General features: G+C 36.2%; 2 protein-coding genes across 6 annotated transcripts in view; both read right to left on the bottom strand.

The window, feature by feature from the left end:
- ptpra (protein tyrosine phosphatase receptor type A) overlaps window positions 1-12,845 on the bottom strand; it is a 220,457-nt gene that overhangs the window by 77,593 nt on the left and 130,019 nt on the right. For all 5 annotated transcript variants that reach the window (XM_073042171.1, XM_073042169.1, XM_073042168.1 and 2 more), the window contains 3 exons: window positions 10,996-11,080; window positions 8,958-9,031; window positions 764-900 (listed from right to left, as the gene is read on the bottom strand). In XM_073042171.1, coding sequence (XP_072898272.1) covers window positions 764-900; window positions 8,958-9,031; window positions 10,996-11,080 — 296 coding nt within the window. The remainder of the gene's footprint in view (window positions 1-763; window positions 901-8,957; window positions 9,032-10,995; window positions 11,081-12,845) is intronic.
- The window catches only part of gnrh2 (gonadotropin-releasing hormone 2), a 252,149-nt gene that overhangs the window by 127,999 nt on the left and 111,305 nt on the right, over window positions 1-12,845 (bottom strand). The gene's annotated exons all lie outside the window — the stretch shown is intronic.

Genomic DNA, 12,845 nt, shown 5'->3' with positions numbered 1-12,845 from the left:
ATTGTAAACAATATGATAAATGCAAGTTTAGACAATTTTTTTAAAGTAGTGGACAAGGCATTAAAAACTGACATCATCATAAGCTTTTTCACAGGAGTAATGAACACACTAAATAAAATGATTGAAAAGATAAATGGTTTGCATCCTGTGCATTTTCTATAACAAGCTTGAGAAACTGATTAAATCTGCAGATGATGGAAATCCAAACAATACACACAAAATACTGGAGGAACTCAGCAGGCCAGACAGCAGACTGAACTGGTAGTAAAAATCTTGGAATTGGAAATCAGAAAGTAGCAAAGTCTATAGGTTTGATGCCTCTTCCAACTGAATGTCACTCTGCGCAGAAGCAGTTGTGATGAGTGTTGAAGGCTGTGACATGCTGAGAGCAAAAGGGAAATGTATGTGTTCATGTAGAATTCAACATTGTATGCTTGAATGATAACAATAAACAGTGCATAGCAGAGATAAAGGAGGAAACCTAGTACAAATCATCATGGGGCTCTAGAAATAACTGCCAATGGACAGATGTAGTTGGGAAAAGAGGCAAAAATTTTTGCCAATGGAACTAATTTTTGGTTAAGAGTGGAAGCAGTTCAAGGTTAAGACACACCCCTCCAGATCCACAAAAGTGGAAGAGGTTTAGAGGAGGATCATGGCCAATCAGGACAACAGTTGAAGACTGAGAAAGTAATACACAACACTCAAGACTCAAAAGAATTTCAGATGCAGAAGTTATAATTAATAAAGTAAAGAAATTTACATTAAATTCTTCTCTGAAAAGCTTGTTGTCATCTGCCATTCGCCGATTAGCTTCTTCTTCCAATTTCTCGATAGATAAAGGTGGATACTTTCGGTTTGTGCTTGGAGATCTTGCTAACAGTGGCATGCTTTGAAGCTCTGAATGAAAAGAACAGAGACAGATCCATCAGAACTATGTTAAGTATAGGGCTTGAGTATAAAATATGTTTTCTAACTTCGTTAACAGCATAATTAATAGTCACGGAAACCAGAAGTCTTAGAACAGAAACTGAAGTGTATAAACATAGAGACATACAAACAAGCTTTAAAGTATACTTTATAAATGTGAACGAATTTCTCTTAAGCCCTTCTCCAAGAATACATAAAACTACTACAGAAACAAGTTTGCAGCTTTTTGTCGCCAGTACATAATATAGCAAGTAGCCAGAGTGGCCTTTAGACTACTTCAGTCATTTCATTAGCAAACATGGGACATACTAAATTAGCACCGTTTTACTTTCTTTCACACACTTGTTTTAATAAGTTGGTATGTTCCCCCTCAACGATTTATAATTACCCAATTTAAACTAGAGGACATAGATTTGGAGTGAGAGGGAGGAGATCTAAAGGAGATCTATAAATTTTTCACACAAAGTGAAACTGATAGGTGGAATTAATTGCCAGAGGAAGTAGTGGAAACAAGAACAATAAAACAATTTAAGAGGCATCTTGACAATTGCCTGAATGAACAAAGCAAAGAAGGATATGAAGTTAATGCAGTAAAAATGGGATTCGTTTGGAAAGATATGATGGTCAGCATAGATGCAGTGGGCCAAAGGGACTGTTCCTATGCTGTATAACTCTAAAATATCATCTTGTTTGACAGGCTCCTTTGTGCTTCCGATCTATTTGATAAAATTTGACATCCATAGCAATAAAGTACCAAGCTGAATGAATCTCAGGTTAGTATATGGTCACATATATTCTATGTACTTTGACAATAAATCTCAGGGTAGAATATGGTGACATATATGTATTTTATGGTGAATTAGAAGTTTGAAGTAGTGAGAAAATATTGCTTTATAATGAGATAATTATTAGGTGCTGGAATGGACTCAATAATAGCACTCTTCCCTCAAGTTAGTTCAAGGCAACGTCCAAAAGCATCTGGACATAAATTAAATTGAAACTTAGTAATACTGTACATTAAGGAAGCAATTTTCAAGAAATAAAAACACCTTTTGCTGAAATATTAAAATAAAGCCTTTACTGTTGTTAAGTGTGTTACTATAAAAAAGGAAGCTTTTCCAATGTACTAATAAGTACTTTACCAACCAACACTATTACAAATAACTTGTCATTTATCCACCCCATTACCAACTGTTGGCCTTATACTCATACACAAGTTACCCATCACCTTTCCCCACATTTAATTAATTGAAAGCAAAACACTTGTAAGAAATACTTTGGTATTCTGCTTTAGAAAAGTGCACAACAATCTATTAGTGCAATATGCTCACACTTCCTAATTCTATGTTGCTGAATTCGCATTGCAATTAATGAACTTTGCATGAAAGCATCAGCAGTGGCCCATGCAACACTTTTCTCAACTGCAACTTTCATGCCAAATTGTGAAAAGATGCCCATGATTGTTTGCCAAAGCTGCAGAATTGAGTTGAGACCAGCGGGAAGGTAAAGTGATATGTCAGGTCCTCATTTAATTATGTTAAATTATAACATTTAATTATGTTAAATTTGATTAATTTGAATAGAGTGTCAGAGGTGTTAAAAATCACCCATGTGACAGCTTTCAAAGCTAAGGATACCACCTAGATGACAATTCATTTTTGCAGCTATTTTATGGCAACACATTCTGCACATCATTAGGGAGCTTAAGGTAAAAGAACCCCAAGAGGCAGTGATCACAATACGATTGAGGTCAAGTTGAAATATCATAGGGAGAAAGTAAAGTCTGACATAGCAGTATTTCAGTGGAGTAAAGGAAATTATAGTGGTATAAATGAGGAGTTGGCTGAAGTAAATTGGAAGATGTTGGCAGGGATGACAGCAGAACAGCAATGGCATGAGTTTCTGGGAAAAATGAGGAAGGTGTAGATGTATTCCAAAAATGAAGAAATACTCAAATGGCAAAACACTGCAACTGTGGCTGACAAGGGAAGTCAAAGCCAATCAATGTAAGAGCAAAAGAGAGGGCAAACAACAAAGCAAAAATTTGACAGGAAGACAGAGGATTGGGAAGCTTTTAGCAACCTACAGAGAGCAACTAGAAGAATCAATAGGAGGGAAAAGAAAGCAAGCTAGCAAACGCTATCAAAGAGAATAGTAAAAACTTTTTCAAGTATGTAAAGAAAAACAAAAGAGAGATGAGAGTGGATATAGGACCACTAGAAAATGAGGCCAGAGAAATAATAACAGGGAACAAGCAGATGTCAGATGAACAAAATTAGTATTTTGCATTAGTTTTCACTGTAGGAGACACTGGCAGAGTGCCAGATGTTAAAGGGTGTGAGGAAGAGAAGTGAGTGCAATTACTGTTACAAGGGAGAAGGAGCTCAAAAAGATGAAGGATCTAAAGGTACATAAGTCACCCGGATCAGATGAATTGCATCTTAGGGTTCTGAAAGACGTAGTGGTAAAGATTGTGGAGGCATTAGCAATGATCTTTCAAAAATCATTGGACTCTAGAATGGTACCAAAGGACTGGAAAATTGCAAATACAGATAGTCCCCGAGTTACGAACGTCCGACTTATGAACAACTCGTACTTACTAACGGAGGGAGGAGAACGCTGTTGCCATTTTAAGTCGGATCACAACGCCATCTGCCACTTTGTTGGATCATAACGTCATCCGCCATTTTAAGTCATTGCCGTTAACACTGTTGAGTGTGTAACTTTGTATTTGGCTTAAACTTTTCTTAGCAAGATTCACCCTGACTCCCCCACCCCACCCTTTCCAGACAGCACCGCCCCCACTTGTCCCATTTAACCTGTCTCAGTGCGGTGGAATTCAGGACCCGGGGCAGCACAGGACTCACCGCCCGCGGCTGCTGCTGAATCCGCAGTGTTTCTACTCCATTGACGGAAAACAATCACGATTGAAAATAAAGCAGAAATAATAAAGTGATCGGAAAGAGGTGAAACGCCATCGGTCATTGGAAAAGCGTTAGGCTGTACAGTCAGTCAACGATCAGAACAATTTTTAAGGATAAAGGATAAAGTGACAATAATGGAGCATGTGAAAGGCCCTGCCCCGATGAAAGCTACAATTATTACTAAGTAATACACTGATTTAATTATTGAAATAGATTTGTTTCTTTATTGTTTTACATGCATATAATATACTAAGACAAACGTTGGACTAACTGATGCTAAATAATACCGGATGTACCTGTTCCGACTTATATACAAATCCGACAAAGATGGAATCGGGAATGGAACTTGTTCGTAACCCGGGGACTGCCTGTATCACACTATTCTTTAAGAAAGGAGGAAGGGAGCAGAAAGGAAATTATAGACCAGTTAGCCTGACCTCCGTGGTTAGAAAGATGTTGGAGTCAACTGTTAAGGATGAGGTTATAGAGTACTTGGTGACACAGAACAAGATAGGACAAAGTCAGCATGGTTTCCTTAATGGAAAGTCTTGCCTTACGAATTTTTTGAGGAGATTACAAGTAGATAAAGCGGATGAAATGATGTTGTATATTTGTTGTATATTCAGAAGGCCTTTGACAAGGTGTCACACATGAGGCTGCTTACCAAGCAGCCCATGGCATTACGGGGAAGTTACTGGCATGGTTAGAGCACTGGCTGATTGGCAGGAGGCAGCGAGTGGGAATAAAAGGATTCTTTTTTTGGTTGGTTGCCAGTGTTCCGCAGGGGTCGCTGTTGGGGTCACTTCTTTTTATGTTGTAATCAATGATTTAGTTGATAGAATAATGGCTCTGTTGCCAAGTTTGCAGATGATACAGAGGTTAATGGAGGGGCAGGTAGTGTTCAGGAAACAAGTAGGGTGCAGAAGATCTTAGAAAATGGGCAAGAAAATGGAAAATAGAATGTCAGAAATGCATGGTCATACTCTTTGGTAGAAGAAATAAATGTGCAGACAATTTGCTAAACAGGAAGAAAATCCAAAAATCTAAGAGCGAAGGGACTTGGGAGTCCTTGTGCAACAGAACCTAAAGGTTAACTTGCAAGTAGAGTCGGTGGTGAGGAAAGCAAATGCAATGTCAACACTCTTTTCAAGAGGTGTAGAATACAAGAACAGGGATGTGATGCTGAGGTTTTATAAGGAACTGCTGAGGCCTCACCTTGAGTATTGTGAACAGTTTTGGGCTCCTGATCAAAGAAAAGATGTGATGGTATGGCAGAGGGTTCAGAGACAGTTCACAAGGATGATTCCAAGAATGAAAGGGTCATACGAGTCATGTTTGATGGCTTTGGGTCTGTACTTTGGAGCTGGAATTTAGAAGAATGGGAACGGGGATCTCATTGAAACCTTTTGAATTTTCAAAGTCCTAGACAGAGTAGATGTGAAAAGGATGTTTCCCATGATGAGGGAGTCTAGGGCAAGAGGGCACAGCCTCAGCATAGGCGGACGTTTAGTCAGAGGGTGGCGAATTTGTGACCACAAGCAGCTGTAGAGGCCATGTCGTTGGGAGTATTTAGAACAGAGATTGACAGGTTCTTGATTGGACACGGATTTAATGGTGGAGCAGACTCACTGGACCAAATGGCCTAATTATGCTCCTATGTCTTATATTCTCACCCTCAGGTGATGGTACTATGACATAGAACTAGTGATATTAACTGAGTCATGACAGATATGCATGTTAAATTAAGGATGATAGGCAATTCTGGACCTACCCAACTTTAAAATCTGTTGTAAGAGCCTAACTCAGTTGATAAGCTAGAAAAAAAAGCTTTTTTTCCTACATACCTTACATATTAAGGGGATGAAGAATTCAGGTTTTGGAGTCATTGTTGAAGTATTAAGGTGATGTAAAACGTTCTGCAGGAGTCACATAGCATAACCAAATGATCTCATTGGTAGTGGTTTGGAGAAGCATTTTAGTAAAGTGGATATCAATCTACTAAACTGCTATTCTGGGTGATTGTAAACCTATACTCATTGAAACATGCGGTGAATGACCAGCAACTTTTTAAAGAGGTAGAGGGTCTTCAGGGAAATTAGATGATGAGACAGGTGCTCCAAAAGGAGTAGAATTGCTGAGTACAGTTGACCAGCAGGTCAATTGTGATTAATTCCAGTATTTGAAGTAGATTTAGATATAAGCAAAAGCAGGTAAATTCCAGTTTCCAGCCATAGGACATTAGTGAGTTGGCATTTTACAACAATACTATATGACATATGCAAATAGTGATTAAACTAAATGGATGGCCTTCTTCCCATATAATCAAGATTGTTCAGAATGATTTGATGTGTCGGCTCACAGTTTTTGCAAAACCTGCTGAGATATTTACCAAAAGCCAGCAACTGGGGAGTCATTAGTTCATTGCAGGCAATTCAAGCCACACCAGTCAATTAGAGAAAATTCAGCAAAATGCAGCCAGCACAGGCAATTTATTTTGTTGAGAGTCTAGGCAAAAGAAAGGACTCTGTGATTGAGAACCACAAGTCACAGGGATAGAAGTCTGAATAACAGAATAAAATACTTTCCAACCTGGCCTACATTCAGGGTATTGAAAGTAACATTAAAGACTGAAAGTGTGGACTATGTTGTCACCTGCACACAAGCAATACCCATGTTTGATCTTGGAAAACTGTCAATCATTACCTCTGCCTTAAGTGTATAAAGATCAATGTTTTATTTGTGAGTTTCACATGAGCAAAAAAATTCATTGCACCCTGAAATGTGACAATTAACTAATCTGAATCTAAATACTGACAAGCTGAAGGACTCTCGCATCAGAGGTTCTCTCAAGCATGGTTGCTTCAATTGAATAAGAAACTTGTTAAATCTGCATCCAGTCTCAAGTGGAATCAGTTCCACAAAAAATGTGCTGTCAGTTCCAACAATAACTATTTCTGTTTAAGCAGAAAAAGCATGACCCTTTTTGTGTTTCAACATCCAGGAGGTGCATTGCTAGTTATATGAGAAAAAATTAGTTCTTCATAAGTGGATCTGAAGCCATTTGTGCTGAATTATGATAATCCTAGTGCAGACTATATCCACACCTGACTAGTTGTGAAGAGATTTTAGTCTGATTAGAACTTTAAGAACGGCAATTGTACTTAATTCTAACTACGCTGGATACTTTAGCCATCCCAGCTTCAAAAATTATATTATCATGTAGATGCCAATCGTATGAGAAAAAGCACAATTATTCACAATGGTACACATATCATGCTACACAAACTTCAAATGCAGAAGAAGTAATTAGCTAGTAACATAAAAAGCAAGATTTAGTTAAAAAAGAATATATGGTAAGAGAATGGTGAACAGAAAGAATGAGAACATAATAATGACTTTACCAGAGCTGAACTAAGTGAGTTGGTCTCAAAAGCTGCTGTTGAAGTGAACACAAAAAAGGAGCTTGAAAACAGAATAATGCAGATTTTTTTTACTTGGAATATGATCACACAATATTGTGTAAAACTGTGCTTGATGTATTTTTCAGTAAACATTTTTAACACTGACAAAACAACTTACAACTTAAACAATTGGCATTGTTTACATACAATTAGAAAACAGCCAATTCATGAACTTCATAAGAAACCGTGTACAATTTTTATAAGGATAAAAGTATTTAAATTGTAGCTTGAATATACTTACTATTTTGTAACTAAGCTTACTTATGAAATTGTATTAGATGTAAATTTACACTTGATCAGCAGAGCTTCCTTTTTAAATTTTATTTTTAATCCAAATGAAAGGGTTAAGATGGACTGTTATTGAAGGGAGACAGAATCACCAACAATATTAAATGCCACCATTACCAATTCTTTTTTCTGCCACACTTCTTTAAAACGGCAAAACTGAGGGAGAATAAGCACAACCTCAAAAATCCTAACATATCAGATATAATACTGACAGTAAGAAAACTATTCCGACAGTCATTTGCAATGGACGTAATACTTGGAAGGTGGGATTAGACTGAATAGCTCTCATTTTCTTGTGACAGAGGAGGCAGCCATTTGGCAGATCAAGTCTATAATGGCTCTAAGAGCTTCTCCATTAATTCCATTCCTCCACTTATTGCCCTGCCACTTGCCCACCATTGTTCCTTCTCCTGTCACTTATGTACAGTAGGGGAAATTTACAATAATTAGCTACTTTTAAGAATGTTATTCATCAATTTAAAACAAAATTCTTTCTGTACTTCAGGCAAAAGTTACACCATTAAGCTCAACAACTCTTACGAGTGAAAGGCGTAGGAATAACACTTGTGCAAAATTTTACTTGACTGTCACAGCCACGATGGACTGGTTGGCTTCCTGCAGCGTCATAAAATTCCTATGATTCTATAAAGTTTCCTGTCACTACTGTGATATTTAAGTGGCACCATATCAAAATTCCAGGCCTCCAGATAATGGTGCAATAACATACTCATGATACTGCTGTAATCACGACTATGTCTTCAGTTCAATATCAAATGAGCAACTCGAGAGACACTACACTTTGGCTGATGTGTGAAACTGAGTTTTATGTGGCAGTACTGTTATTCATATTAAACCCTTTATGGGATGTGTAGATGAAAGACAACTTGTTCACTACTGTGGTCAAAGTGATTTTCCCAAATGCTCTGCCAAAAAAGATTGCTTATTATATAATATAAACCTAACAATCAACCTTGAAATAAGGAAAGAAAGCTACCCACTTATTTGTGTTTCTGACTTACAGCCTCAAAACAAATTAAATTTTGATGAATCATATCGAGCTTGATGATTTAATAAAGAAATAAAGTTTGTAGCTCAAAGAGACATAGTTTCACTATAACAAGAAAATACTCATGCATTATTCTATGATGCTCAAGATTGCTTTTTAGAGAATCAAAGCAAATGCTATTATCAACAACGAACTGAACTGAGTACACACTTTGGCTCAACAGTTGTAAAATGTTTTCATTTTTTTTTACTGAAAATTAACAATAATTTTAGAGCCATCATTAAATTTGTCTTTTTATGATGAAAAAGCAATGTATCTATTAATTTCCCATCTAACTTATAAACAAACCTGTATCATCTGTTCTCCCATTGGACAACCTGAAGGAATTTGAATGACTTCCAGCCTGCTTATACTTTTTAAACCTGTAGATTGATAATAATTTGTTAATGTGATATTTTAACAACATTTTTCAAAAAGAAAATGTTATTTCATCCAAGCATGATTGCAATAGGGTGAGGTGGTGCACGGATGAATTCTGCTGTAAGAATGTTGCGTTTATCCAGGATTACATGCAGGATTGCTTGTTCTCTTTATGATTGAGGTGGTTTCTACCAAGTGCTCCATTTTACATCTACATCCCAAAAACATACTTCATAGGTTAACTGACAGGTTTAGATTATGCCTTAATGTAGGCTAATGGCAGAAAATTTTTTAGGAGAGGTAATGGGCATATATAAGACAGATTAGGTTTAGGGCTGTATACAGCAATATAGCGAAAAAAGGAATGGGTCTAATGTGATTGCACCTTTGAGAGCCAATGTAGACTCAATCAGCCAAAAATGGCTTTCTTCTCAATTAACATAATGACAAGATAAGCATCTAAAAACAAGTCATGAATGATTTTGAAATAAAAGTTTAGAAGAAAAGTTCACATGCCCAAAGCAAACGTAACCAATCCTTGTTTAGACAATAAATTGTATTTGGAAGATGCAGCTCTACAGGTGGCCCCAATCAAAGTTCATAACAAAAAATTAAAGCCTTGGGAGGCTCTTCAAAATATATATCAAATAAATGTAAAGACTGCAGTTTTACCCTGTTCACAACATCAAATTCAAAACAGACACTCATCTGTTGTAAAGTGGTGAAAATAGTAACTTAACTTTTCCTCCTAATCTCTCGATTTGGAGTACCTATTCAGAGAGGATGACCTACAGTTCTTAGCAGATTTAGGCTCTGCCCCAGGATTCTATGTAGAGTCTGCCTAAGTTGAGGATATACATAGCTACAAGCAACTCAGTGCTGCTTGTATGCTTTGGAACTGCAAGCTACAGCCAAAAATATTCAACTCTTTGTCAGATCTCATAGCATTTGCTATCTCATTAAAAATGTTACACGAAGACCATTCAGCCCATGCTACCTGTTCCACCCATAAAAAAAGAGATCTGGATTGATCCAACCTTCTTCCAGCAAGTCAGCAGATCAGCAGGTCACACCTTCAAGTGCATGTGAAATACCTGCCTTCTCCCTATATCCCTTCATGCCTTGACCAATCAAGAATATATCAACTTCTGCCTTAAATAAACATAAAGACTTGGCCTCCACAGCTGCATGTGGCAAAGAATTCCAAAGGTTCACCACCCTCAGGCTAAAGAAATTCCTTTTCATCTCCATTCCATTCAACCCCCCTCTATTCTAAGGCTGTGTCACCTGGTCTTAGACTCTCTTACCACAGGAAACCTCCTTTCCATTATCCACTTTACCAAGACAAGATAGGACTCCAAGAGTCCACCTTATTGTTCAGAATTCTAATGAATACCAGCCCAGTGCCATCAGACGCTCTTCATATGACAAGCCATTCAATCCTGGAATCATATTCATGAATCTCCTTTGAACCTCCAATTTAGGTAATCCTTTCTAAGGGGCCCGAACCTGCTCACAATGCTCAAAGTGTGGCCTCACAAGTGCTTCTTAAAGCTTCAACATTACATCCTTGCTTTTATATTCTAGACCTCTTGAAATGAATGCGAACATTGCATTTGCCTTCCTCCCCACAGACTTAACCTACAAATTAACTTTCAGGGAATCCTACACAAGGAATACCAAGACCCTTTGAATTTCAGTTTTTTTGTATTTTCACTCCATTTAGAAGATAGTCAACCCTTTCATTTCTTCTACCAAGTCCATGACCTTACACTTCCAAACACTTTTGTGCTTTTTATATCAGATTTCCAACATCTATAATTTTCTAAAATTGCACCTTTTTTGTAAAAAGAATGTAAAGGTCTGCCAAGCTAGCCTTGGCAGTGAGAGGCAGTTAGAAACAATCTGGGACAATATTAAATAAGCACAACAAATCTTTTTAGTACAGTTTATATCAATCACTTACCTCAGCATATAAAGTACTATAATAATAAACACGATGACCAGCAGTGATGAGAGAGCCACCATTACAGCTATAATGGGCATTTCATCTGAAAAATAAACAGTGAGATGGACTATTAATGTACACATTACTGTAACCTAATGAAAACAAAGTTCAAAAGAGAACCTTAAACATTGTATGTCACCTCAATAAGCAACTTCATTAACCAATGCAAGAAAATTAAGTTGCTGTGGCTTCAAAAGTAATTAATGAATTTGATATTGGAAATCACAGTCATAGATCAATAAACTGATCTTTTAATAAAGATAATCTACTCTAGCAGTGCCTCACAATTTATCTGACTGAGGAACTATCAATGAGATCATTTAATTTTTATGCTCAGTTTCTGACCAGCATGTACAACGTGTTACAATTGTAGACCTATGAACTTTTACATAACACATAACGCTTTATGCATGAGTTGTTATGTGCATTGTATCGTGACAGACAATTTTCTCATTGTGGATGTCTAATGATATGCACTTGGCTCTTGAAAACCATTAGATACAGCAAAACTGTCTAGTTCTGGTGGTTACTACAACTAATGCTTAAAAAAGCAAGTTTGCTTTTATATTTAAGCTCACCACACACTGTGACCTTTGAGAAGGCCAAGACTAGCATCCCTGAAATCATTAACAGTTGCAAATGCAGACCCTTGAACAGGTATTGTTATTAATAATCACCAAATACACAATCACCAAAACAGCTCGATAATCTGTCATCTAGCCAAAAATATGGGCTACTAAATTTAACAAAGGTCTTAAATACATATTCAAATTAGATGCATCAATTTGCTAATCTGTGCAGAATGAAGGCCATTTTGTGCACATTAATAACCACAAAATCCTTGCTTTCTTTAAATTTTGGGTCAGTATGATCTTTTTTTGAAATTTTTATTTATTTATTAATTCTTTAGAAAATTACAAAGAATAAATGTGGTGATAAAATAGTAAGAAAAAGAAAAATAATATTAACCCTCCCCCCTCCCCTTAACCCTTGTCTAAAGAAAGAAAAAAAAGAAAGAAAGAAGAAAAAGATTGCCTGGATATCGGAGGATACCCACATGCTCCATGAAGTTCAAAATAATTTTAATATTTATTTTTACTTTCCCCAATTACTTTATAATTTTATCTTCAAAGGACCTATGTATTTAATCCTATCTTTTGTAGGTATGGAAGCCAAATTTTCAAAAATATATCATATTCATTTCTTAGATTGTATGTAATTTTTTCAAGTGGAATACAACTATGTATTTCATTATTCCAATGATCCATAGTTAAATATAAATCAGATTTCCAAGTAACTGCGATAACTTTTTTGGCTACTGCCAATTCAATTTTTATAAATTTTTTCTGATACTTATTCAATTTAAGTTTCGGTATTGTCCCTTCAATGTCTCCTAATAAAAATAATACTGGACTATGTGGGAGTTGTACTCCAATAATCTGTTCCAATAAAGGTCTTAGATTTATCCAAAATGGTTGAATTTTAAAACAAGACCAAGTAGAATGTAAAAAAGTACCAATTTTTTGATTACACCGAAAACATTGGTCAGACATATTTGAATTTAATCTATTTATTTTCTGTGGTGTTATATATAATTGATGTAAAAAATTATATTGTATTAATCTGTCGAACATTTATTGTATTTATCATACTATCAGAACATAATCTTGACCAGCTTTTTCCATCAATTTTAACATTCAAATCAGATTCCCATTTTTGTCTTGATTTATGAATTCCTGATTTAATTGTCTGTTTTTGAAACAAATTGTACATACAAGATGTAAATTTTTAAATTTTTCCTTTTTGAA

Source organism: Hemitrygon akajei, chromosome 4, assembly GCF_048418815.1.
Source record: "Hemitrygon akajei chromosome 4, sHemAka1.3, whole genome shotgun sequence".
Taxonomy (NCBI): domain Eukaryota; kingdom Metazoa; phylum Chordata; class Chondrichthyes; order Myliobatiformes; family Dasyatidae; genus Hemitrygon; species Hemitrygon akajei.
The sequence above is the reverse complement of the archived record's forward strand: the minus strand, read 5'-3'. Positions and strand labels throughout refer to the sequence as shown.